Genomic DNA, 27733 nt, shown 5'->3' on the forward strand with positions numbered 1-27733 from the left:
GGGTTCTTTTTTTCACAAACATTCCAACAACTTCTTCCACTAAAGCATGCATACTCATGGAATCAGCTCAACAACCTTATGTACATGTATGAATTGTATCATTGATAGCAAGTTCTATCGTCTATGTATGGTACCTTGTGCCATTACATCTATGTGTGGTTTATAGTGCATATTCCTTGTTTGCAAACAAGTCTGTACTCTCGGAGCCACGCCTATTATTATGCTGCAGGGGCAGATTACAATGTGAACATAACCAAATAAATCCACTTTTGTGTGTCCCAACTCTTCTAGTCACATAAGGCCTTCATCATTCTCTTTTCCCCGATACCATATGAGGTTAATTTAAGTATAACTGAACTCGATTGCTAGAAATAAAGCTCATCCTTGGGATTACAGCTCTTTCATCGTATAATCTTAGGGGGTGGATGGGTATGGACGAGGGGTATTGACATTTGAGCAACTCATATGGAGGAGGTTTATGTTTCCCTGCTCCTAAGGTGTTGTTCTTCTGAAGCGAATGTTAACAACATGGAAGCAGCTTAATTGTCTAAGTTAAAGGTAAACATCAGAAATGATTCATTGAAGAAAAAAGAAAGATTTATGATCTATCGACCCGACGCTCAATTCAGTTACCCTTGTTGTGGCATTCACTTGCCCATTTGGTGGCCATTTTTTATCACATTTATCACAACTACAACTCTCAACGTTATGGTTTGCTCATTCTTTTGTTTTCAAGTCTTAATTCTAAGAAATTTACGTCTATGACTACCCCCACCTCAAACATGGGCGAACAGAAGATATTGCATCTTTATGTCTCTACTGAAAGCATTTGTAAAGATAACATTGACTATTAATGTATAGTTATTTGCAAAGTTTTAATATTTGTTTTGTAATTTGAAGTATACCACTGAAACAAAGAATATTTTGATGTTTACAAAACAAAGACATGTAAATTACTAGCTGTGCATACAGAGAATACTAATAAAGTAACAAAGTATATCATAATCTGTTTATGTGCGTGTCATTCTTTCACACACTTGCAAAGAGTACATTTTTTATTACACTGGTAAATTAACAAGACCAAACACAACATCGAGCTTATGAGTAAAAATTCTGTTGTAATGAGATTCATGCAACTATGTGCATTGCCACAATATTTTTGTTTGGGTAATATACAGGAATTAAAAAAAATATGTAAGGGATGGTTATGCATTCAATACAATGACTTTTGTGATAACAGGATTCAACAGCATATTTACCTAGATTATCTGATATATAAACTAGTTTACCAAGGTATTAGAATTGGATGTATACTTTTAATAAAAACTGCTTTTTAACTGACCAGTTTGCAGCAGGCTTGTCCCGTATGAGAAAGAAAATCATTAAAAAATGCCAGGCAGATTAAAAACTTTAAAATATTATCATACATACTAGGATATTCTGATTCCTTATCTGAGGATGCTTAGGAGAAACATCCAGCTATTTAAATAAGCTATGAACTGTTCGATCGAAAATACAGAATTAAATAAACAAATTAATTCAAAATGAAAATTCAAATTTTAACAAAATTATTTAAATAAGTAATAAATATCACAATTAAATGGATAGAACACTACATTATAGATTTGTCAACCATAATATTCATTAAAAAAAGGTTTCATTATAACTGAAAGGAATATTAAATATTCATACCAAAATAATACAAGAATTTTCAGAAACTGAAAAGGAGGCTAATACCACTGCAGTTTTGGTTTAAGGGATGAAGAAGATCTCTGACAAAATGTGTTGCATGGCTAAGACAAATAATAAACATGGATATCCATGTCTGTACTGCATATTCACCAATCCACAAAACAAAACGTACCCAGGTAATCAAGAAAATACATGTAGAATTGAAGATCAATAACATTTTTACAAACATAACAACAAACATCAAAACACCATAATTAAGATATTTTCTTGAACATGTAACGCAATCAAGGGAGTGTTTCTTAACTTTTCTGAAGCCATAAACAAACATTGAACAATATATGAAGCTCTACACCTTTTTTCTTTAAGTACTCTTCAAAAAGGTCAAGTGAAGAAATTATTTTCAAACAATGCAATTGGAACAACTCCAACAAGCTCTCGCCTAATTAGTCTAGTTCGTAGAAAATTAGGACAAGAAATTACGAATGTATTCACTTGTTTTGACCTAACTCTACTCTTTACTAGAAGGTTAACATGCAAGATTGTTTCCAAACAGGCAATCAAAGGACTAGCACCATAGAGTAATCTTGTAGGGTTATGATTAGATATCGTCAATCGGATATATGTGATCAATAATGCATAGCTTGATATTAATGGTGACTCGAGGTCCCACAGCAACCAAAAAGAGACTGCCAGACCACTGAAAGGATCAAAAAATAAAAATAAGTTGCCAGAAAGTGTTACTCTTTATCAGGGCTTGACACGAACAGCGGTCCCATGCATAACGGCCCTCAAGTTTCAACTCAAGAACGTGGGGCCTATGCATACTTTCCATGCAATGAAAGATCAATTGGTTTTCAGAATACCAACATGATAAATAAAAATTGGTAATTTACCAGAAACATGTAACACTTCATAATTTCCAGAACCTTTATTCGTACCTGATAGTCTGTTCAGAAAGTCATAAGATACAAATATCATAAGATACAAAAGGCACAAAGGCCGATGACACTGCATAAAAAGTAGCTCAAACCTTTTCCCTGCCTTCAGCAAGCAATTGCTTAATGGTTAAAAATAACTACCCGGTACGTCAAGCCAGTGTGAACACCATTCATGGGAGAACAAAGGCAGGTTTCGTATAGTACTGGCCTCTATGCTCTCTACATGTGTCGGACATCCTCCCGTTTCATTATGTTCAGGCATGAATCACACGCAAGCTACATTAAGCTGCGAATTGCAATATTGAATTCCAACCAATCATATGTGTGTTGCCTTCAATTGTCGCGGACGAATCCACTATCGACCGCAGACGGCCAAAATTATCAAAAAAATTTGTTGTGATTCCATCGTTTGCCGCTACTATGCAACGTTCTACTTGTCCATATGAAATAGTTTCTGTTAGGTCTCAGGGGCATACTGTATAACTTTGGTTTTGCTCTTCTTATGAGCATGAACACAATGCTTAAATGTGAACATCCTGATTAAGCAAGAGCTCAAGCTGGTATGACGGAGCTTGAAAAAACATAAACAATTGCTTACAAGAACAAGCAAACGGTTTGTGTTATGCACATGTTTTAAGCAATTGCTCGATCTTTAACTAGCTTCTTCCTACTAGCAACAGCTTTTGCTTCAAAATTTTGCATATTTTTATGCATACAAATTCAAGCAAAAGGCTAGCACAAGCAATTGCCCCTGTTTATGGTACGGTCCATTGACTGTATTATTTACTGTTAATTTTTTTAGCAGTTACGACTGTACTAATCTGAACACAATTTCAGTCGACAACAACTTGCACAAAACCATGTGCAGATACAATACAACATCACTCATTATATATATATATATATATATATGTAAAACTATATCTATAATAATCTGTGAGAAAAATGTACATCAGGTACTAAACCAATTGAAAAAAGAGAGATAGGCAGAATCTCAGTTCTCAGCACAAGCACATTGCCAACCAAATGATTTGATGCAGCAGTTCTGTAGATTAATCAATGCATAGTGCAGTTTGACAATCCACTGTTCAATGCAACTTCAATTTGTTTTAAAGAGTCGACTAAACTATCTAATCTTCATGTTTTCTGTTTTTCTTTTCTCGCAGCTCTCCGTGAACGCTCAGACATCCCTCCCGTTAGGGCAAGCATACAGGGACTTCTGCTGCTCCGTGTCGTGACCCCTGGCCCCGACCCAAGGTCATCCAACAACTTCTTGACCTCGTATCCCTTCTTGGATGAATGGGAACGCTTCTGAACACGACCGTCACGTTTACACGAGTTGGGAGTCTTTTTGCATCTTCTATTGCCACTGTCAGCGGTAGGAAGTGGGGATTCAACACAGGTTCTGTAAACATAAACAAAAATAACTTTATCAAAGAAAAGGAATACATCTGGCATTCATATATTCTTGCATTTTCTATGATTAAATTATATATACAGGTAGATATATTTTTTAATCAAACTTTAAATAAACCAACAAGGATAATGTTTACTACATGAACTATTGAGAGGAGAAAAAAAATTACTTCAGCTAAAGTATAGCGATCAAGCTGTTAAAGATCCATATCATTAATGTAGCAGGACATTCTAAAGTCTTACAGGTAATAGCATGCTCTTGAGATTAAATATCCTACACTACTGATTTTAAAATCAGAAAAACAAGATAATCCCAAAACAGACAGCTAGCTTCAGCATGCCACTTCCTACATGCATGAGGAAGGTTCCAACAACTGTCACACAGGTCAATGGTGTTTGGGTATGTTACAGAACTCATTTCAAGTGAAACCACCCCCCCCCCCCTTCTAAAATTGTTCAGCAGGTTGTGGAATGCTATAATTTGGACAAACTATTTCAAACTACTTATTTCAGGAGCAGATTTCTCTCAATTTCAATCAAGGTATATAATATTACAAAGACTACGGTATACAAAATCATACAATTGATATCGTATTGGTATGCCTGTGGTCATTTAATATCTCCCAATCATTTGGATATCAAGTTGAAACAGGTTTTAATCAGGCTTATCACAGAAACTTATTACCAATAGAGCCTTCCATTAAAAAGAAGATAAAATGAGGCAAACGTTTAAGCTAACTGAATAGTTGTAGTTGGCCAATCATTAGATATTTCATCTCCTTTACATAACAATAAATTTCAAGTTGGAGGGGGGGGGGATTGCCTGGTTTGTTGCACTCAAACTAGGCACACTAGCTCTTCATCTTCTGTAGTTGTCTCAGCCCATTTCCAAGAAACGTGTTGAGACATTCCTTTTCCTTCAGATGCTGCGAGGTGTGGAACAAGACTACTACATCTGTGGACCAGGTCAAGAATTTTTTTAATGCTCCACTCATTTTGTTAGACAGCATGGGCTGTTATCCTGTTACACGTCTATATTGGTTATAATTGTTCTATATGGTAGAGCAAATTGTGAGGCACTTGGTAAATGCAAGGAAAAAGAAGCTATACCAAATTCTCTGTGGATTGGATCATCCACATAATCATTTTTTTCCTTCAAACTTACCTCTGGTGATCAAGAAGCTCTCTGATCCACATCTCATCTCCGCACCTCTCACATTTACGTACTCCTAGCGCCCTCTGGATTTCAATCAAGTCTTCAGGAATCACAGGTCTAAAAACAAAAAGGAAGAAAATTACTCCATGTATCAACTTCTTTCTGCGATTAATCAAATTTATAAAATACATAGAGCTAGATCATGTCAGAAAAGGGCAAATGACATCCAACAGAATAAATAGAAACACAAAGATAATATTTAAAGTGCTAATAAAGGAATTCTGATTGGTTTAAAGTGGAGATATTTTGGGATAATTTATGACATTTTTTGTTCGTAGTTTCATATGCGGAATGTACCTCATGGTTTTGGTCACACGAAAGTAAACTTACTTTGATGGTGATGGTTTACATGTGTTTTACCTAAATGGTAAGGAAGCAAATGGACGCTTTTAAGCAAGTAACCAGTGGAGCATACAGTACATGCTGTCCAAGTGACTTGGTCATAACGATTAAATCATTACCAAAGGGCACTGGGCAGCGTCTTGGTTTTTAACTCAGGATCTCCTGAACACTGAACCATTGTGCCTCCTACTCTGTCTGACCCTTACCTGACAGTTGGAAACGCAGAATCCTGTTGACAGGACGGACATTTCTTCATTCCTTCCCTTCTCGTTTCTTTGCTGTCATACATGCATCCAACGCAGAACCTATGCTGACATTTTCCAGTCACCATCTTAAGGCGTGGCTGTAAGCAGATGCCACATTCAATCCTGTATGAAATTGGAGAGAAAAAATATAGTCTAGAGGTGTAGGTACGACTTGGATGATGGATCTAAAATAGTGTAACAGCGATCCAAAACAACTTATGAACAGAACACACATTAGACAATTAAAATTCACTAACTTTCTCATCATCTTGTGCTTCCTTTTTTTTTTTCTTGTTATAGTTTAGACTTTCCATTGGATATTTTTGTTCGGACATGAAGTAAAGAGCGATCTGAACGATTCTGGGCAATGAAGTAATAACAATGAAAAACATCCATGCTTATTGAATGACCACCATTCCATTTCATGCATTGACAGAAAAGGGGTTTATAATTCTGAAAATGAAAAAGGATTCATTATTTTGAATGCAAAAGTATACATTGCCAATTTGATGCTTATTATACAAAAACAATTGATTTAGTGTACATAGGCACGGTCTAGGAGTATGCTGAATTTAGCAGCACTCCAGGCGTGCCTGTTTACACTAATCACTATTGTCGTGAAGCAAGTATCAAATTGGCAAAGCAGCAAATTCAAATTCAGCCATAGATCTATATACTGTACATCGTATGTAAACGACGATGGAAACGCCATTAATCACAACAACAACAACTTATTTGCGTTTCCAGCGGAATCAACATTGCGAAGAGGCAAACTCTTATGAGAGGTCAGTGTTTTCGTAATGTAACTCACATCTGAGCTCATTATCATTACTTAGGAACACATGGAAGCCTGCCTGGCCTGGGAGGTAAGCAAAGCTGTATTATTCCAACAATAAACTTTCTCATTTTTTACACCGACTTTAGTCACCATTAATAATGGCGACTAAAGTAAAAAGGCACGCATATAGATCTACTGCCTTGCAGGAAGTTCGCTTATTACAGCGAAGTCGATGCATGCGCCTTAGTAATACTGAACGAATCGCTTGTGGGTGAAAGGAAGCGTAAAAAATGAGAAAGTTTGTTATCGGAAACATGGTGTTTTTCTTCGTGTAGACCTAGATCTAGACCGAATTTTTCTGTCTCTTTCATTCGTTAGCCTCTGATTTGGGTAGGTCGGCTCTCTCTTTAAAATTCGGTCTACATCTCGTGTAGCCTAGACTAGTCTGGAATAGATCTAGTTCTAGAAATGTAGACGGATCTAGAAAAAAATCTAGCGCATTCATTATCATTAGGTTAGGAACACGTGAAAGGTAAGCAAAATTAGCAAATCACTCTGGGTATCAAACTTTAACATTTTGGTTAAAGTCTTGACTGATTTCAAAGTGCTTTGTATGAGAAGAAAGAAGAGTCCACCAACTACGTTAGACCTAGACTCCACCAACTAGACCTAGACTCTAGACAATCTACATGACAATACTGGCAAAATACCTGCATGCTGCACGGAATCAATCAATCAATTCAATAAATAATAACACAAATATTAGGCCTAGTCAATTTCTTATTTTCTTGCCAGTCTTGGCTACATGGCACATGTCTCATTGGCATTCCATTAAAACGGCCCGTGAACAGATGAGATCAGATGAAAGGATAGAGTCTATCCCGCGCCGCGCTGGTCCGGTCAGCTCTTTAATTTTTAAATGACCAGGCAGGCCTCGCCGCTGGACGTGGACCAGGCTATTCTACTAGATCGAGTCTAGAAATTGGGGATCAACACTTACCTGCTTTCGAAATGTTGTTGCTCCTGCTCATACATTTCTGTCGGTGCAGATGTAGATCTATGTTCTTCTTGCCCAAAAACACTGGAAAATTGCTTCGAAACGTATCTAAATGCCTCCAGAAATCGAGACATACGTACTGGAATCACTTGCTGAAGAAAGCGCATCACTCACAATTACAGTACGCGACGCTAATTTGCTATGCGTTGCTTACGTTACGTACATGTTGTGTGCATTTCGCGGTTTCGCGCGCTAGAGCAAATCTGGCGCGCCTTTTGACGGTGACCACGTGACGACCAATCGACTGTTATTATTGGTGAATCTCACCGCGTCGGTCGATCTGTCGCTCGCACGTCTGTACTGTACTGGTACTGTGCAGGGTCAGGGGTCAGTGACCGATCTCATAAACAAACTTACTTTCAGATAATTATTAAAGAAGCTTTCCATGTTCTGTTTAGTTTCAGTTTATAAAAATGTACAAGTCGGGATAAATTTAAGAAAAAGAATTAATAAATCGAAATACCTCGATCGTTTCCTCCTGAATCTCTCATCACCAAGAAGGGGAGGGGGGGGGGGGGGTAGGGAGTTCCACCTCATGACTATACCATGTTTGCGGCGTGGGGCGGGGACCACTTGGTGTCTGGTCAGGTCGCCCCCAAGCCGGTCGCCTCCTATACGCAGTCGCCTCCCTATACACAGTCGCCTCCTAACGTAGTCGCCCCCAAATTGTGTGGTCGAGTCGCCTCCTATACACAGTCGCCTCCTATACACAGTCGCCCCCTATATACACAGTCGCCCCCTACGTAGAAAGGCAGTACGCTAGCGCAGCGGTCAGAAGCAGGTTATTTAATATAATGTTGTCCACCTTCTTTTAGATATCTATTTTGTGCTAAAGTATAATGTGATAAACGTTTCATTTTATTTTGATGCAACAGAGATTTACATTCAAAGGTTTTTACTTTTTATAATTGTACAGTAAGTTCTTCTCATTTCGACATTATCAGCCACTGGTTCTCTATTATTTGTTTCCTAAACTAAATAAAAGGTATATGTGAGAGGGGGGGGGGGTAGAAAGTTGGACGTAGCCTGTATAGACCCTACTGTATTAATTGTTATGATATTTGTCTCCCCTCCGATCACCCCCCCCCCCCCCCGGCTCTGATTTTGTTCTTTAGTTTGTCTCTTTTGGTTTGATTATATTTTTTCGCTAAAGCATAATGTCCGAATCAGTAATATGTTATAATAATTAATCTCAAGGAAGGGATGATGCCCGCATACAAGCAAATGGCGGAATAGACAACATTATGAAAGATGAAGATGGACATAGAGAGAGAGAGAGAGGGAGAGAGAGGGAGAGAGAGGGAGAGAGGGGGTGGCGGGAGATAGAAAGTTGGACGTAGTCTGTACTGTATTTATTATTATGATAATTTTCTCACCGACTCCCCCCCCCCCCCCCCGCTCATATTTTTTCTTTAGTTTTTCTCTTTTTTGTTTGTTTATATAGTTTGGCTTAAGTATAATATCCGACGTATATACCGTCAATATAGCATAATAATTTTTTATTTTTATTTATCAGTTTGAATTAACAGAGATTTACAGTAATATTCTTCTCATTTCGATATTATCAGCCCCTCGTTCTCTATTTCGTTCCCTAAACTAGATATAAGGTATAACAAAAAGTCATGTGAGAGGGGGGAGGAATAGAAATCACGCACTTATATATATATATATATATATATATATATAATGAATTGAGAGTAAAATTAGATAACGTTTCGTTCATTTGGGTCTACCGCCGAAAGCTTTTATTTCGATCTATTTGCTTCATATACTTATATATAAGTCATCAATTATAGCTCACTTTTAATTAAATGTAGAGACATTTTCTTCTATTTCTATTTTAAGCTTTTACAACTATCTCATGACGACACGTTCTAGTATGGGTCTTGTAAGTAGTGAACACAAACTATATGGGATTAAAAAGGGATCTGAAAATGCTCTAATTTGCTTGCGTGTACAAATTATACTTGAGAAAAGCTAAGAAAGCCAATCTATAAAATCCTTATTATCTCTATAGCCTGTGGATACTCTTTTAAGTTCCGTCACTTAGCCAGCCAGAACGATTTATTTATTTATTTATTTAAAATGGTTTATTTCATTAAAAAAACATTCGCGGCCTGAGAGCCGAATCAGTTGTTTTTACAAAGTATACATCAGTGACAAAGTAAAATTACACGTAAAAAAATTATGCATGGTAGCATAATGGTAGTAAAATTGCAATTCTTTTGTACATAATTGTGCTTCAACGACCTTGGCAAATTGCTTGATACACTCTAAAAACTGAAATGTTAAATCACCATTTAAAAGAGCCAAGGAGTGACCACTCTTTCAAAATGGTAGATTAACACTTTGAACATGCTGGATCCAACACTATAAAGGTTGAATCTAGCAGGTTAAAAGAAACAATCTGACATTTTAAAAGAGTGGTCACTCCTCGGCCCTTTTAAATTTACATTTAACATTTCAGATTTTAGAGTGTACATACAAAAAATTTGAATTGTATTACCATATTTGCAATGAAATTATACATTGAACTTATACAATATATGAATAGTGATACATTTTTTATATTCAAAAGAATTAAATGTTTTGGTTGGAAAATGCATAGCCAGATGGGTATGGTATGGTTATGGTGTTTTCTTTAATAACAGAAACAGAGACAACAACAGAAACCAAATCCAGGAATTATAAAATCAAATAGATGCTACAATGATTTAAACAAATTATACATTGTAGGTAAAATGCAGAACATTTTGTATTTGGGCCAATTTACTAAAAGGTACATGTAGAATATGATATTGCATAAAAATAACATAAGTTTCGCATAAAAAACATGGGTAAAAGTTTGCCATTGTAATATTCGATATAATGTGCATCATCTTGGGAATTGTTATAAAGTCAAACAGGATTTTGTACAATTAAAACTGATTTAGTTTAAAAAAAAGTAAAATTCTATAGTAACATTATTCAATGGGGGGGGGGGGAGAGAGAGAGAGAGAGAGAGAGAGAGAGGTTCTCTCTCTCTCTCTCTCTCTCTCTCCCCCCCCCCCCCCCATTCCCGCCCCTCGTTAATTGTTCTACTTTGATCCATGTCTCTATCTCCTCCATAACCTCTAAATATCCTGTCATCCCAACCCACCTATTCAATCATCCATATAAACACGATATCCTTAATTCATGTAAAATCGACAAACATATCAACAAAATCACAAAAAGAAATATTACAGAATGTAAATAAAATGTTATTTAATGTGAATAATATTTACAGTTGCCAATAAAAGTTGACTGACAAAGTCGATTTCTTTCCTTTTTTTTTTCTACTGAAAGGCAACAGAGTATACTTTGTCTATCAGTGATGACATCACATTCGAAGGTTGCTGAGCACAGTCTAGACACCAACATTTTGTGTTTTCCTGAACACCACCTTCATGCATGATGGTCATACAATTTTGGACCCCCCCCCCCCCGGTCCAGCCTTAAACACTCTAGAGATGTTTGTAAATGTTTTGTAAATGATAGCATGGAAATATATGTATATCAACCACCTACAATGAAGTAACACAGACCTTTTTTCAAAAATATTATAACAAGATGACTTCGTGTTGTCTTTCATGTTCAAGTGTTTTGCTTGTACCCCAGTTTTACCAAGAGGGCGCTATGATTTAAGGGTGTCTATTATTATGATTTCCTGCAGTTTGAGAGCAAGTTATGAAAGTATACAATTCCTTTCTCAATAGAGTTTTGAATAAAATTCCATCTATTTAATTTCAAAAATATGATGAAAAAAAATTATTGTCTCGATCAAAAGAACAACAACCACAGTAACACCAAGAATAACAACAGCAACAAAGTAGTTTATTTCCATTGGACAACACTAAATTTGCTGTAAAAATGAGTTTGGGATGATTTGCTGCACTATAGTCTCGCTTTTAGTATTTATTGCCCATGTAAAGAAGAACTTAATGCTATCATTGCAACCGGCAATATTTTAGCAAGTAAATCTAATTGACGTGAACCACCAGAAAGCTTTTTTATATTTACACACAAATACTTCCCCAAGTAGGTAACATAACAAAAATGATACTAAACGATATTGTACAGCCAAAACATAAAATCTTGAAAAACTACCTATGCCACTATCGTCCACGAAATCTACCCCCCCCCCTCCCTAAATTGGCGAATCCAAACGCTGGAAGTTGACAGGGATTTTAAAGACATTTTCACCCCACACTCTTAACATAAATTCCCCCTAGTTATAATTATATCATCTTTTTTTCTTATACTTTCTTTCTATGCCTCATCAGATAATTTTTGTTTACACTCAAAGATACAATGATACAAATCAAACTTACATAATCACAAAAGAATCATACTTTGGCATAACAAAGAATATAAGATTTTGCAAAGCATTTGAATAATTATTGACGTAAGAATTATGCTGATAATTTTATTTTCCCCTTTTTTTAAACTTTAAACAAAAATAACCTGTAACAACTCTTTTGGTAAAAGCATGTGCTTTCTGGTCGTACCAATCATTTGACTGACTTTCCAATCTTTTTAAAATCTTTTTTAGGAACATTCGTTTGGAAGCAACGTTTCTTTTGTCCATTCATGTGATATTCCGGTCGAAAAAGCTTTAGTTAGGACTAAAGTACAATGATTTTCACAATTTATTTTGAGCAAGTGTTGTGTACATCTTAATTACACATTAATGGGTTCCTATGGTGGGGAGGGGTAAAATCTGCTTTTACGATATTGTTATAGACAAATAATTGTTGTTATAGACAAACACAATAAAAAATGTAATGCCTTATTAAGACACACAGCCATTACATAGTTTCTGAAACAGCCTCAACTCCAGAATCCTCATCACCTAGATAGGCCTCATTATCATGGATGATTCCACCTTCCTGGACATTTCTCTGTCTCCTTTCTTCTGACTTCTTCTTTCTCTTACTAGCTCTGAGACAAGCGCGACAAAATGCTCTGTTGATATTTCGTCTGAAGCTCCTGCTGCTGATGATGTAGATGAAGGGACAAACCGCGTGGCTGAAGTAGGAGAGGAAAGCGACGATGACTACGATGATTGATGGGAGTACGATGTCGTAGGTCTCGAAAACTTTGACAATGAGATAAGGGATCCAACAGATGCTGATGGATAGGAGGATAAGCGCTGCTGTCTTTACAAACGCCATTTCATTGGGACGATATCGACATGCTCGTTTCTTCCGCTTTGCATCCTTGTACCGCCGATGAGTTGCACTTTCATCTTCTGATGAGGAGGAGGAGGACGAAGACGATGATGATGACGACGAAGAGGAGGATGATGATGACGATGATGATGATGAATCGTCGTCTCTACCACGCTTTGCCCGTTTATTTTTCTTTTTAATTCGTTTCTTTTGTCGCTTTCTTAGTTTCTTCATCCTCTCCTCCGTCAAGGTCGGGTTCTTGATGGTTCGTGCGAGTGTCTTTTCGCGGCGTCTCAGCTTGTAGCCATACGATTCCGGGATTTCTAACTCCTCTTTAAAGATGTCCTCGTTATCTTTCGAGCGCCTTAATGCTCCACGCACAGTAACGACAAACAACGTGATCGAAAGAAACATCGGAAGGACGATGCCCATGACGATGGTGAAATACAGATGAGACACATTCTTCTGGTAGCCATCGACAGAGTGGGCGCACTGTCCTTCTGTGATGAGGTAACCATACCCTCCCCAGTTGATCAAGGGAAACATGGACAGAACGGCGTCGAAAAACCAGAGCGCACTCAGAAGGATCATCGTCGGTATAACCCTGAAGATTTCCTTGTGCTTGAGCGGCACCATGATCCTCACGTACCGTTCTACGAAGAGGATTCCAACCGTGTGCCATATTTGATAGAAAGTAAACCTGGTCAAGAATGCTGAGGCGGTGCAGAACCCATCACCTAACGTCCACGATCCCGACCACGTAGCGAGGATGTTGGGGATAAGAGAGAAGACGACGGCGACGACATTGGCTAGGGCGATGTTGGTGAAGAGATACCATGGTCCAGTTCGAACACGTAGTCGTGGAGTTCGAAATAATGTCACGAAGTAGATGATATGCCCGATCACGGAAAGCAAAACGATGATGACCAATCCAACCGTCTTCCCTATCCGTTCGACGTCGTCATTGGAGGACGTCGAATTCGAAACGTTAACCGGCGACATGTCAATTTATTCAATGTCGAATATAGACAAAGACCATACCGTCCTCATCAGAAATCCATTAACACGATTAAGAAACCAGTCATTTTTAATACACCTTGCACGCAGTACATGGAAGTTTTTAAAAAGATCAAACAAAACAGGCAAAGTGTCCAAAATCTCAGTTGCTAGGCAAGTAAAGCTGCCGACGGTCATCAAAACTAACGGTGATGAGGTTTATAACCTCGATTGTTTGACGAGTTAATGATTATCCCAGGCGATTAAGTCTTCAATTAATCTCAATCGGCTCTATAAATACAAATACGTACACCGTAAAGGCATGTAGCGCATTGAAATACCAATCACCTATATTACGCGTCGTTTGTTGTGCCTCGTTACGATTGTGGCGTTTTCTTACGGCGACGATCGATCAGACCTTTGTAAAGAACTCCACCAAGCGTTGCAAAAGCTTATTGATAGACTTCCAGGCCAGGGCTAATTTGAATTTGAATAGGGCAATGGGGATTAACAAAGAGAACTTCGGCAAGGTTCCATTACAGTGTTTGCTTGTATTCCAGTAACATCGACGAGTCTGACCCAATTAGCCCGACAACAAAATTACATTACCCCCGAATGGCTTAGACTTCATTGATATATTTTGGTCTATCGGTATGACGGGGGGGGGGGGGGGTTCATAATCATGAGAGTGTGAGCATTGAGCACTAGCATAAAAAAAACTTGATGTTATGGTTTTTGATAAATTTAGGCCTACTATTCTATTGTGGATGTCCTTTTAAAGATCGCCCCTCTTATCTTATATTTTGAAAATGATTTTGCCTTAAGCAAGAAAAAGAACAATAAAAGTCAAAATTATATCAATATTATCTCGATGCTAATTATTATAGCGCCATCACAAGCTTTCAGGTCAATGAAGTACATCTCTTCATGGCGCCTATTTTCTGACTCTATGGATTTCGCCTGTCGATTGCAATGCATCGGTCTTTGCACCCCTGTATTCACCTATTTTATTTTCAACCCACAAAAACTGTTGAAGTTTTGGAAAGGTAGGTCACAGGCCTGTTTCAAAATAATGAAGCACTTTAGCAAGATCTTAAATCTAGGCATATTTTGACTGATCGAAGTTTGTCATGAATCAAAATGAAAATAAACGGGGCACAGTTCCTTTGAGAGGGACAAGCCAGGCGCTTAGCCAGGGGGGCGGTGGCCAAAAACGCCGGCCAAAAAAAAAAAGAGAGAGAAAGAGAAGAAAAAAGTAAGAAAAAAGGGAAAAGGAGTCGAGAACGGTACAACGAATCGTCTTCTTTCTCTAATAATTTAATGAAACGTCAAAGCTTCCGCGCTTCGCGCGGAAAGGGGGAAACTGAATACAGATATGGATTAAGAGTCGGGAAAGGTACAACGAATCGTCTTCTTTGTCTAATAATACGTCAAAGCTTCGCGCAGGAGGAGGGGGGGGGGACTGAATTCAGACAAGGATTAAGAGTCGAGAAATGTAAAACCAATCGTCTTCTTCTCTAATAATTTAATGAAACGTCAGAGTTTGGCGCGAGAGGGGGGGCGGAATTCAGACAAGGATTAAGAGTCGAGAACGGTACTTTGAGTCGTCTAGCTTTCTCTAATAATGTAATGAAAATTCAAAGTCTCCGCGCTTTGCGCGGGAGAGGAGGAAACTGAATTCAGACAAGGATTAAGAGTCGAGAATGGTACATCGAATCGTCTTCTTTCTCTAATAAATTAATGAAACGTCAAAGCGTCAAAACTCAAGACACTGAAACGTCAACCCTCCCGCGCTTTGCGTGGGAGGGGGACTGAATACAGATAAGGATTAAGAGTCGGGAAAGGTACAACGAATCGTCTTCTTTCAAAGCTTCGCGCGGGAGGAACTCCCCCCTCCCTGCACCCACCCCCTAGGAAGCGCGCTTCGCGCGCTCTTTAAGTGATTCGCACGCTTGGCGTGCTCACTACAGCCCCCCTCAAATTAAATCCTGGCTACGCGCTTGGGACAAGCAAGAGAGGTTTGCTCATGTATATATCTATTGTAATGATTTATCATTGAAATGTCTTGATTCCTGTACATTCTTTTAATGATTTTATATGTCGTACCGGTATGTTTTAATGATATTGAATTGCTATTTACTTTTAAATTTGAATAATTTTTTTAAATATTACTAAATGTTCATACCACTGCTCTTGCCGCTATCCTTGATTATTTTACCACTATACCCACAACTGCAATTTTGCAACATGACGAACTGTTGTATGATTTGTCGTAGTCCATATGTTGGCATATAATTATGTTTATACCATTTTTCTTTTCTTTTTCGGTAGAAATTATGTTCATGAACTGTTTTTTAATTGTTTATGGTATTTAGGCAGTAGTAACATGACACGTTAAAATAATTTTTAACTAAATGTTCTATAAGTTGTTTACAATGTATATATCCAATTCGTGTAATTCATGTGCAATTCAGTTGTGAAACTACCATTCATGAAAGATGCAATAAAATACCATTTATTTATCTGTCTCTAAAGGGAAGAAGAAAAAGGACACGAATGGAAAAGGAAAGAGGGTTGACAGTGAGATGCAAAGAGAAAGGGAGAGAGAGAGAGAGAGAGATGAGGTTAAAACAAAAATAAAGCATGTTATCCAAGGAATAGGTAGAGGTGTTGTGGTCGAAGGATACGTCGCCGGACTGTCGATCACAAGGTCCGCGGTTCGAGTCCCGCCGCCGCACTAATGTCCTTGGCAAGACATTGATCTACATTTGCCACACTTCACCCAGGTAAAGTAAATGGGTACCTGGTAGGAATTTATTCCTTGAAATGCTAGAGTGCCGGATGGCAGCCGTGCTAAAGGCAGGGTAATAATCGGGACTGACATGAGCGCTATACAAGAACCCACTATTATTATTATCATTATTATAACAATCAGATGTTTATCATGCTAAGAATGAAGTGACATGCTCTAACAACTATTCCATGTAAACCTACCAAACGAAAAGGGGGAGGGGCCGCCGTTCCCCCTGCTATTAATTGTCCTATGGATTTTTTAATATTATTTTTTGTTATAGTGTTATCTGTTCATACATAGGCCGAATGTCAACACATCTATTAAGTTGGCAAAGCGACCAATTGCTAGAAGTCCTTTCATAATTTCAATCCTTTATAACACAACTCCGTATGCAAGATATAATGTACAAGATATGCCTCGTCCATTTTTTTTTACCATACCCGTTTTTTGTTGCGTTTAGCGCCCTCTTCAGGTGGCGATCATAGCATGCACTTGCCCTGTCCTCCAATCACTGAACTCGAACACTACAGTGCCTCCAATCATGCACTTACTACAAACTAGTAGGTGCATGCTCTAATGCTGTGGACTAGGCAGTAGCACAACATGGGTCCACCCAGGAGAGGGGGGGGGGGGGGGGTTTCATGGGGGACACTGGTATTTCTATGTGGACAGAGCAATCTACACACAAAGTTTGTTCAATTTAGTTTCATTCGGTCATAAATTATTTTTGTTTGTTTTTTGCTTGCCCAACGAAGCAGTATTTGAACTGGGTTGGCGTAACTCTCCTCATCAGTTGCACAGTATGTGGATGAAATGCGAGAACATTAATTTCGTCTTGGGAAGGGAGGGTTTGGGAGTGAATCTTATTTTTGTTTTGTTTCTTGTTGTCTCCCCCCCCCCCCCCCCTCCCTTTCTTCTTCTTTCTTTTCCCCTTATTTCCCTCATTGCCCCTCGTAGCAGTGTCACTGTTTCAACGTATGCCGGATATTGTGTAACAAATATTGTTTAACTCTGGAAAGAGAGAATTTTCAAAAGAATTTTTGTAAATTTAGTGGTGTGTACAATGTAGGCCTAAGGTACTATATCCCATTTGCAGGCCAAAAAAAAATGAAAAGGTTAAATTCCAACGGCATTTGGAAGACAATACTAATTTAGAACTTCCCTAAAAAAAAGGGGGGGGGCTTAAAAAAGTCTTTGAGTGGTAAAATAACAACTATTAGTTGTCGAATCGACTCATGAGCTATAGAGCCAGTAAGTAATAGTCTGATTTTTTAGACCATTGTACCGAATGGTCGTAAGTTTTATGCTGCGCAAAGATTCAATCAGTTTAATTTTGGCCATTACAAGAAGACAGTGGGCTATTGATGTAGACAAATGCTTATGTACCCTTTACAGCTCATTTTATGAATGTTATTACCAAAGAAGAAAAAGCCAGTCAGTCACTCAATAGTGTCTGACAGTGAAGTCTAGCAAGTAAACGGGTTTTCTTGCATAATTTGAATATTAGGATACTGCTAACGTTTAAATTTCACAGATAGGACATGCATGACATATTCATAATTCCTGCAAAGTTCTACAGAATTTGATGTTTGCTGCAAAGGGACATAGTATCCTTAACGTGCGGATGATACATCACAATTCTATTCATATTTCTTATCCAATGCTGATCACAAAAATAGTGTAACATCAAAAGGAATTTGTATTACAGTTTTAATGTTATTCTCGCTGTGAAAACATGTTTATACTTGGATTAGAAACAAATTGTGTCGATTTAGATTCTGCAAAGCCATTTAAGAAGTACTAATCAAGATGAAAACTTTGGCTCATGACTTATTGTGTGATTTTTATTTGGTTCTTCTGAAATATCGGGGAAAATAATTTTGTAAAAAGGTCCTTTTAATGGTATAGATCAGAATTGTCATCATCGTGAGCTTGTATGATCTGTTACCTCCGCGCGGGAACAACCACCAGCCCAAATAATCAATAGTTGAATTAAAGTTTAAAAAGAAGAAGAAGACGAAGAAGAAGAAGAAGAAGAAGAAGAAGAAGAAGAAGAAGAAGAAGAAGGAGAAGAAGAAGAAGAAGAAGAAGAAGGAGAAGGAGAAGAAGAAGAAGAGGAAGAAGAAGAAAAAGAAGAAGAAGAAGCAGAAGAAGCAGAAGAAGAAGAAGGAGAAGGAGAAGGAGAAGAAGAGGAAGAAGAACAAGAACAAGAAGAAGGAGAAGAAGAAGAAGAAGAAGAAGAAGAAGAAGAAGAAGGAGAAGAAGAAGAAGAAGAGCAAGTAGTAGAAGAAAGAAGAAGAAGCAGGAGAGGAATAAGAAGAAGAAGAAGAAGAGGAGCAAGAAGAAGAAGAAGAGCAAGTAGTAGAAGATAGAAGAAGAAGTAGAAGAAGAAGAAGATTTGCTATCCATGAATATCTTTGTCAGTTACTGCATGGGTAATGGATGGATTATGGAATTTCTAAGTTTTGAATGAACACTTTGTTTTATATCATAATCCCTATTTGAATGATTATTCTAATCCCAAACTATTATCTGTATTTTCCTTATATCGACTATTTTATTGAATCCCGATATGTCATCATAAAAATAAACATGGATGCTAATATTTCAAAATGGAATAGCAGCATGGACATTAAAATTTGAAACGGTCATGATTTAGGATATTTTCATAATCTCAACCTAAAATGCCTAGAATTTTCCTTGATTGTAAATTTCAGTTGGAATAGACATGATAAACCCCCAAATAAAGTTAATTTGAGGAGAGATATTTGATTTCCTTGACCTTTAATCATACCTAATATGAATGCAATAAAATTAATGTATCATTATTTTGAGCTGTCTTTTCTATTAACCAAATATAAATACGATACTTTCAAATACAATATATTAATATAATACTATGATCATCAGAAACTAATTTAATAATTTAATAATTAAAAGGAAATAGGAACCGATGATAAAATGAGTGGAATGATAACCAGTGGTTGAATCACCTGCAATAATATTGATAGTGAAAATTAGGCAGTGACGTTGCCATTATGTCAACTTCCACTTTGGTTTGCAATTGACCTGCTACGGAATCCCATTCGGATATCATTTTCACTTCCACACGGATATTTCCGCTCCTTTTCAAATATTTCGTGGAAAACTGCTCTTTTGTACCGTTTAAGTGAAACCAACCTGTAAATGTAACAAACTTTAAAGTACTCAGGAAATGGTTTCATTATTAATCACAAAGCTAATTCATGAAATTTGCGATAACCTGACAAACGCTTGTCGCTTGACCTCGTTGAATGCCAAGCGAATACGCCAACGCTGTGAGTCAGCATTTAGTTTTCAAGAAAAACTTTACTCTTAATGTTTTTGTTTCATTTCGCATATTCATCATCATCAAATGTCACGCTTTTAAACTTTATTTAATCGATAAGTAAATGTAAATGTTAGGTTATGAGATGACTTGTTCAAAACTACTGATTGTATACAACAACTGAACAATGAATTTTCATAACGGTTCAATAGGAGCGCGTTGGCGAGCTATTGTGACGTCACAGCGTTTCGCTACACCTGTACCGCCCCCTGTTCATTGCTATAGGGCCGTGTGCAAAGAGTCACCTTGATGTTCGCACGAACCTTGACTTATTGACCTAGTTGAGTTTGTTAGTAAGTTAACTGTAATGTAAATATATGGAGAGTATAAAGGGCATTTGCATGTAGTGTCTTTTATGTTCGAGCCGGTAACAGTCGAAACAAAAAGAACAAGAGATTGGTTTACATTAAATTCGGTATTGCAACCATAAAATTGACGAATGCTATTCGCATGATATATTTTAAATTTGTTTCTATCTCATTGTTCTCCTCTCTGTGTATACCTATCTGATTTTTTTTCTTCTTCTTCTTCTTCTTCTTCTTCTTCTTCTTCTTCTTCTTCTTCTTCTTCTCCTTCTCCTTCTCATCCTTCTTCACTTCATCATCATCCCCTCGAGACAGAAGGGAAAAAAAAGAGAGACTTAATTCGACTTTTTCAGACAACATAGAAATGCATAATTAAAAAGAAGCAGACTGTGGCTCCATAAACATTTATTGGTTTTATTTTCTGGGTTAAAGCCACAAAAATTATTTTTTAAAACACACCTATATCAACTGATGGTTGTCATGGTTCAATGTGTTCAGTGATATTTATTAAAGGTATAGACCAGTTTTGGAAACGCCCCCTTTCAAAAAATGAAATGGAAGCTCTTATTACCAATCATGTAAAAGAATATGTTTTGACTTATACGTGATGATACAAATTTTGCCGGGAAACCGCCTACTATTTGATATATTAGGTAAATTACCATATCGATCCGGCCTGGATAGATATCGCGAATGCACTTCAACATTGAACATTTGGGCATACATATTTCCGCTTTGTTGCGAATTAAGGTTGAAGTATTGCCATCTAAACCTCTGAACACAATATTTAAACAATATTGAATGGATATTTTGCACCAAAACCCTTGAACTGCAATTTTACCACTACCGGACTTTACCTTTAAGGAAGGGGAAAGGAGGATATGGTTACCTTTGCGTTAATTATGAAAGCCGGTAAGTTGGTGTGGAAACTCAAAATCAAATTTTCGGGCAAGAGACGACCTTCACTACAGCAATACTTTGCCCATTTTTTTGTCAACGGGAGGCCAACATCTCAAAAGTTTGCCTCTTCCTAAAGCTTGCTTTCTGCTTGCAGGAAGAATCGATTAAATCCAAACTCTGCGGACGTTTATGGCCAGGACATTACCTTAATCACTCCAATTTGAAATCTTCCTTTCTTTAAACAGAACTTCCACCAAGAAACGAAATGCTTCCGACTGCGAGAGCAGCGATGCCTCTCGGTGAAAAGTCACGTGACCTTACTTCCGGTGGACAAACTTTTTTGCGATCGCTCTGTCGCGCACTAAAATGACACGATGTCTATTCCAAGGCTATGAATTACATAATTCACAATGAATGTTTCATAAGTGGTGATTTCGCCATATCCCTATATAGTATTTATGACATCAGTAAAGAATTCGAGTCGTTGTGACCGTTGTAGGAATTAGTAGTGTAAAAGACTTAGTATGGAACGAAACTACTCGGGGGTCGTTCCTAGCTTCTGACTTTTTCAAGCAGCTTTTCCCTTACCATCTCATGCTCATGTGGGTTTGAGAAATCTAGTTTTGTCATCCGGGTATATGCTCGCTGTATCTGGCATCACATTTAACAAAAATCAGATGGATGATTATTGTGTACGAAAAGACTGTTTATCATTTAATTGTGATTGAATCTTCGATTCAAACAAATTTCCATAATATTGCTGGAGCAGTTTTGAGGACACACCATTGCTGTCGATCTGATATTAAACCGTTAAAGTTCAACGTCATTTTAAACAAAACAACGTTTAGGTAAGTTCCTAACATTTCCACAAAAATTGTTATTAATGAGGCGTCAATCGCACATTGATTCCATCTTTTTACTCTACGTGTAAACTGTAATGAACAAGAGATTCCTCTCCCTCTCCCTCTCTTTGTCTCTGTATCCCTTTCTCATTTTATTTACCGCGTTATTCCCTTTCTCTGTAGATATCAATGCTAAACCTACATAGCTTCTTTCTCCCCCCCCCCCCACTTCTCTCTCTCTCTCTCTCTCTCTCTCTCTCTCTCCCTCATTCCCTCTCTTTCCCTCATCTCCCTCCAGTACTCCCTCCCTCTTTCTGTCTTCCACTATCAAGCACTTTATAGAGAAAGCATATAATCGCGCTTCATAGTTGGGTGGGGGTGGGATTGATATGGATTTAATTAAGCTTCAATAGACTTTTTACAGTACATTACTCCCTTTTAGGAATTTAAAACATAATTTTGCTCTAGAGCAAGGAATATGAAAAGCTAGGGGGGGGGGGGATAAAGGTGTCACGTGCACCCGATCGATTAGGGGGGGGGTAGAAAAAAGAGAGAAAATAAAATAGACAGTTAAAATGATAATGGAATAACCTTTCACCACTCCCTAAATATTTGGCCTCATTAAGTCGCATTTTATTCACCTCGTAAGACCAGTGCCCCCCCCCCCCAAAAAAAATGAAGCCATTGTCTTCTCAATAACTGGGTCCACGCCGTGTTCCAATGAACATGATTAAAGAACAAAATTAATTCTAAAATGAAGTTGCAGAAACAAAAAACTTCAGGATATTTTAAGCATGATGAATTCTCTTTTAGAATTATTCGGCGAACTCGTACTTCCGACTTTCTTCATTTTTCCTTCATGAAATTATTGCCAAATCATCAATATTTTTCTCATTAATATGAAATTTAATAAACTAAAAGGACACTTTGCGACATCACTGAAACGAGAAATTTCTCATACTTATGCACTATTGCATGTATAGGAACAGTGATCAGGCCGCTAAAAAGACCGGTCAATACCAGTCACAAACAGCTTAAGAATATTTTAAACATGATGAATTCTCTTTTAAAAATTATTCAGCCAACCCTTACTTCCGACTTTCTTCAGTTTTCCTATCTTCGTGATATTTATGCCAAGTCATGAACATTTTTTCATCACTATGATATGTAATAAAATACGAGGACACTTCGCGACATCGCCGAAAGGAGAAATTTCTCATACTTATGCAATATCGTATGTATAGAAACTGATCAAGCTGAAAAGACCAGTCAATACCAGTCACTCTTCTCTTAACGTGTTTAAGCCGGTAATTTAGTTGGTTTTCGGCTTTGAACTCAATGAATAAGATAAATGCTTGCGTGCACAGTTTAAATACAATACCCACCCCTCCACTGGTGATTGACTAGTCTTTAAATTCAGGATGTATTACTGACTTCTTTGGTTTTAGTTGCTTGCAATTTCCTTCCTTGTCTTCCACCATAAGACGCAGCAATCTTTTTTTTCATTTAAATCTTAAATATTAATGTTGGTATTTTGTTACTTTAAAAAAAAATTATCACCAGGAATTCAGCGATAGTACGTTATTACTACACGTACATGAATATGGAGATTGGTGTGTTTTTTTTAGCAGGGAGAGAATGTTTCTCTTTAAGTTTACGGAAGAAATTCCAATCACCTAAAAAGTAGTCAGTTCTGCCCCCTTAACAAACGGTTGACATTATACACTTTATATAGCATCGTTTAAAAATATTCCTTACATATCTATTAGTCGAGTTCGGGACATTGGGCAACGAGAATTTGCAATTCGGTTTCGTTCCTACAACTAATCATCAACCGAATCGAATGATATGAACTTTGGACCGAAACGTGAGTATACGAACCAGCTAGCACATACGTATTCATATAGATAATATCCCCATGATGTGCTACGTCATAGATATATTGCATTGATATCAAATATTCTTTCGATCACGTGATCATAAACAATGGAAGATTTTGATTGATATGATCTTGATAAGCAAATCTGTATTTATGATCATGACGTAATAAAAGTACACAAAGCAAGGCGTAGCAATTATCCAACTCTGAGTCAATTTTTCTTTAAAATGTTTGAACTGTTAAATCTAATGCGCTCATCATGGTCATATTTGAAATATAGTTTTGATAAATTTGAAATCTTGTTGATCTATCACATAGTTTTACTTATATGTTTGTAATGCCTGTTGCCCACGAAGTGTCGTTTTGATTGCGTTATTGTCTGCGCTAATGAAGCCTTTTAAGTCAATTAGCCCAGGTTAATCAATGCCATGTGTGCTCATTTTGTCACGTTTCACAGGGCGCGTCAAAGAGCGCACCAGTCACTGACACAGCCCTGCGTCAGGCAAATGACGTCGCGCCTGCTATACCGACTGCGCTTTCTCTGAGTACATGTTGTGATGAATCACTAATGTCATCTCCTGACCTCTTTTCCCAACTAATCAGTTCTAGATCATATTTCTTTCTTACTTTCATGGAAAATGTACTCTAAGTTTAGTTGCGTTTTTTTTTGTTTTTAATCAACCACTGGACTCAGAAATGAGTCAATCAGTCAGCGTTTAATTTGAAGGCAATCTGATCAGGCTTGGTAGAGTAGTTTGCCGCGAACGCTTTCTATAAACCATAAACAAACTAACGAACAAATATATGTAAATAAAAAATTATCGTGTACGATGGCAAATCAGTAATTACGTTGATATTAGGTCCATGATATTACGTCAAAGAGGAAATACGGACAATTTCGGAATTATTTCCTGTTCATGATACATTGCATAAGGAAGTACATGCAGGGTCCATGGTACATGTAAGTGGTATAATAATGCTCATGTCTAATTTTAAGAATGGTGTCATTCTTTTGACAAAGACATGCACGCAGCGCATTATGCACGGTTATCTTTTTAAAGGTACTATGTCCCTTTTGCAGCCAACCTCAAATTCTGTAGAACTTTGCAGGAATTATGAATATGTCATGTATGTCGTATCTGTGAAATTTAAACGTTGGCAGTGTCCTCATATTCAAATTATACAAGGAAACCCGTTTACTTTCTAGACTTCACTGTCAGACACTATTGAGTGACTGACTGGCTTTTTTTCTTCTTTGGTAATACCATGCATGAAAAGAGTTGTAAAGGGTACATGAGCATTTGTCTACATCAATAACCCACTTCTTGTGATGGCCAAGATTAAACTGATTGAATCTTTGCGCAGCATAAAACGTATGACCATTCAGTACAGTTGTCTGAAAATCAAGACTATTACTTTTGGGCTCTATAGCCCTAAAGTCGATTTGACAACTAATAGTCGTTATTTTCCCACTTGAAGACATTTTCAAGCCCCACCTTTTTAGGGAATTCTAAATTAGTATTATCTTTCAAATGCAGTTGGAATTTAACTTTTTCATTTTTTTGGCCTGCAAATGGGACATAGTACCTTTAAGATAACCATGATTCTTATCAAAGGTCATGATTATTTCAGGGATGTGAGAGTTAAAACACCTCCCTGATTATTTCAAAACGACGTAGCGTAAGGTAAGCCATTAAAAGGGCATTGAAATCGGGGAAGGGGGGAGGGGCTCTCACAGGTTTATAACAGAGAAAACATGAAATATGAAACACCAACATATGTCCATTTACAGCTGTTATAAACTTATATAGAGAGATAAGTGATTAATAACGTAATGGGTGTCAGAAAGAGAAAAATCATAATGAGTGCCGCTACTGTATAACAAATGGAATATAATTACATAACGAGGAAATCTCCATATTCTCTACACCTGAATAGCAAATTTGATTATGATATTTCATTATAATTTTGCTAATTATGTTATGCGTTTCGTCCAGTAAACATCAGTGTAAATAATTATACAGTTATGGTTTCAGGACAGTCGCTTTACTGTAATTCAATGTTTTGATTTTCTCGTCAAAATATTTCCCAGCTCATCTTTGGATCAAGTGTGATCTTTGACCGAGTCATCTCATTGCTTTTGGATTTCAGAGCTAACACGTCTCAGACTGATATGACAGAGTAAGATTTTTTTTTTTTTTTTTTTTGGTTTTTGTTTTGTTTTGCTTTGCTTATGTTTTAATATGTACGGTACAAACATGTTGATGCAGCGAAATGTCCCTCATAACGTTAGATAACTGGTCTGTAATGAAAATAAATGTACGAGAAGTGAGGGGCTTAGGGCTGCGTTCACCCGAGAATCGGAAACTACCAAATTAATTTTAATCACCTTTATACTAGAATTGATATTTCTCTTTAATGCAAATTCCGTTTAAAATTATTTTGACCCCAAAGGTACTGTCATGTTACTTTTCCAAAACAAATAAGATTTTCGTTATCATACGTTGTACCAGCAGAATGTGTTCTGAAAATCACTTTGGGATTCACAGCCTTGCCTGTCAAAATATAATTTCTGAAAATTAATGCTTGGCGCCGACGTCTTTAGGCTTCAAATATTCATTTGGCAGCGCGACCGATTATTTCAGGTAGCTTTGTAAAAGATACAAAGACTTTTATTTACACTTAAAAATATTGAAGAGAATTGTGAACGATTTGGTGGCTACCAATGAGATAATCATGATCAAACCATTTACGGACAGATACCCGCCCCTTACAACGCTCATGGCTGGTTGATATCATGTTGATGAGCACGTGTAAAAACTGGGATTGTTTTTGATAAGTTTTACCTCGTTTCAGGGGAGTAGGTCAATCCCCTTAACGGGATAGAGTGGGGGGGGGGGGGGGCTCATACAGTTCGTTCTATAAGAGATACACACGAAATTCCAACCCCCTCTTTCTTTCTCTCCTTATTTCTCTATTATTTCCCCCCTTTATCTCGCTAATCTAATCCCCCCTCTCCCCCTCTCTCACTATCTCCATTTCCTTCCCTATTTCACTTTCCGTTCCATCCTCTTCTATCAATTCTTTCTATATATAATTTATCCATCTGACTTGAGTTTAGTTTTTATCTTTGTTGTTATGTTATTTTCATTATGTTTATTGAAGAGAGAGAAAGCGGAGAGAGAGAGAGAGAGAGAGAGAAGGGTAGAGGGAGGGAGAGGGAGAGAGAGAGGAGAAAGAGGGGGACATATGAAAGGAGGTAGAGAGAGGGACATACGGAAGGAGGCACAGAGAGAGAGAGGGAGAGAGAGAGAGGGAGAGAAGGAGGGGTTGGGGAGAGCAGGAGAGCAGGAGAGCAGGAGAGAAGCAGTGCCTGGACAACGTTATGTTTGTCATATGCATGGCAACTCGTGTCTCTCGTAATGATATGGCTAGACCCTCGCCCCACCGCTACTCTAATGAAATAAACAGTGATTCAATTTTTCGATTACCTGCATTCGATAAAAGTTTATTAGGTTTGTTCAGTCAATTACACCTCATTTTCTTTCGGCCATTCTTGCCAAAAATCTGACACTGTGGAACGGTTTTAGATTGGAGTAACCAGCCCCTCGGAAAAATTGCAAGTTTGTGATCCAAATATCCAACTGAATAACGTGCGGGCACGGGTTTTCACTTTCCAATTATTGAAACAAAATGTGCTCGTGTTTGCTGACGAAATTTGTTGAACAGAGGACCGTTTCTTAACGACATGATTTTGAATGTGATGAAAATATG

General features: G+C 37.5%; 2 protein-coding genes and 1 long non-coding RNA gene across 3 annotated transcripts; 1 reads left to right on the forward strand and 2 right to left on the reverse strand.

Moving 5' to 3' along the window:
* Nucleotides 1-21: 21 nt before the first annotated feature.
* Nucleotides 22-7857, reverse strand: LOC580009 (TNF receptor-associated factor 6). The gene is made up of 4 exons (XM_780090.5): nucleotides 7628-7857; nucleotides 5811-5972; nucleotides 5212-5319; nucleotides 22-4035 (listed from the first exon to the last, which is right to left on the reverse strand). Exons 1-4 carry the CDS (start codon nucleotides 7789-7791, stop codon nucleotides 3768-3770), a joined length of 702 nt encoding a protein of 233 aa, XP_785183.3. The 5' UTR covers nucleotides 7792-7857; the 3' UTR covers nucleotides 22-3767.
* A 4656-nt stretch (nucleotides 7858-12513) lies between these two features.
* On the reverse strand, nucleotides 12514-13878 carry LOC579893 (probable G-protein coupled receptor No18). Its single transcript, XM_011681646.2, has 2 exons — nucleotides 13047-13878; nucleotides 12514-12956 (listed from the first exon to the last, which is right to left on the reverse strand). Exons 1-2 carry the CDS (start codon nucleotides 13876-13878, stop codon nucleotides 12514-12516), a joined length of 1275 nt encoding a protein of 424 aa, XP_011679948.2.
* A 7773-nt stretch (nucleotides 13879-21651) lies between these two features.
* Nucleotides 21652-26442, forward strand: LOC115929492. Its single transcript, XR_004066510.1, has 2 exons — nucleotides 21652-22086; nucleotides 26052-26442. It is a non-coding gene; the product is annotated as an uncharacterized LOC115929492 (long non-coding RNA).
* Nucleotides 26443-27733: the final 1291 nt, after the last annotated feature.

Source organism: Strongylocentrotus purpuratus, unplaced genomic scaffold, assembly GCF_000002235.5.
Source record: "Strongylocentrotus purpuratus isolate Spur 01 unplaced genomic scaffold, Spur_5.0 spur5_scaffold_5, whole genome shotgun sequence".
In the NCBI taxonomy this organism is placed as follows: domain Eukaryota; kingdom Metazoa; phylum Echinodermata; class Echinoidea; order Camarodonta; family Strongylocentrotidae; genus Strongylocentrotus; species Strongylocentrotus purpuratus.

Excerpts from the sequence above, each read along its gene's own strand:
- LOC580009 (XM_780090.5), bottom strand. The coding sequence starts at position 7,791 with ATGCGCTTTCTTCAGCAAGTGATTCCAGTACGTATGTCTCGATTTCTG. Across the intron at positions 5,320-5,810 it reads TCTGCGTTTCCAACTGTCAG|ACCTGTGATTCCTGAAGACT; the intron begins GTAAGGGTCAGA and ends TTTTGTTTTTAG. Across the intron at positions 4,036-5,211 it reads GAGCTTCTTGATCACCAGAG|AACCTGTGTTGAATCCCCAC; the intron begins GTAAGTTTGAAG and ends TTATGTTTACAG.
- LOC579893 (XM_011681646.2), bottom strand. The coding sequence starts at position 13,878 with ATGTCGCCGGTTAACGTTTCGAATTCGACGTCCTCCAATGACGACGTC. Across the intron at positions 12,957-13,046 it reads AAATAAACGGGCAAAGCGTG|AAGATGAAAGTGCAACTCAT; the intron begins GTAGAGACGACG and ends CCTCCTCATCAG.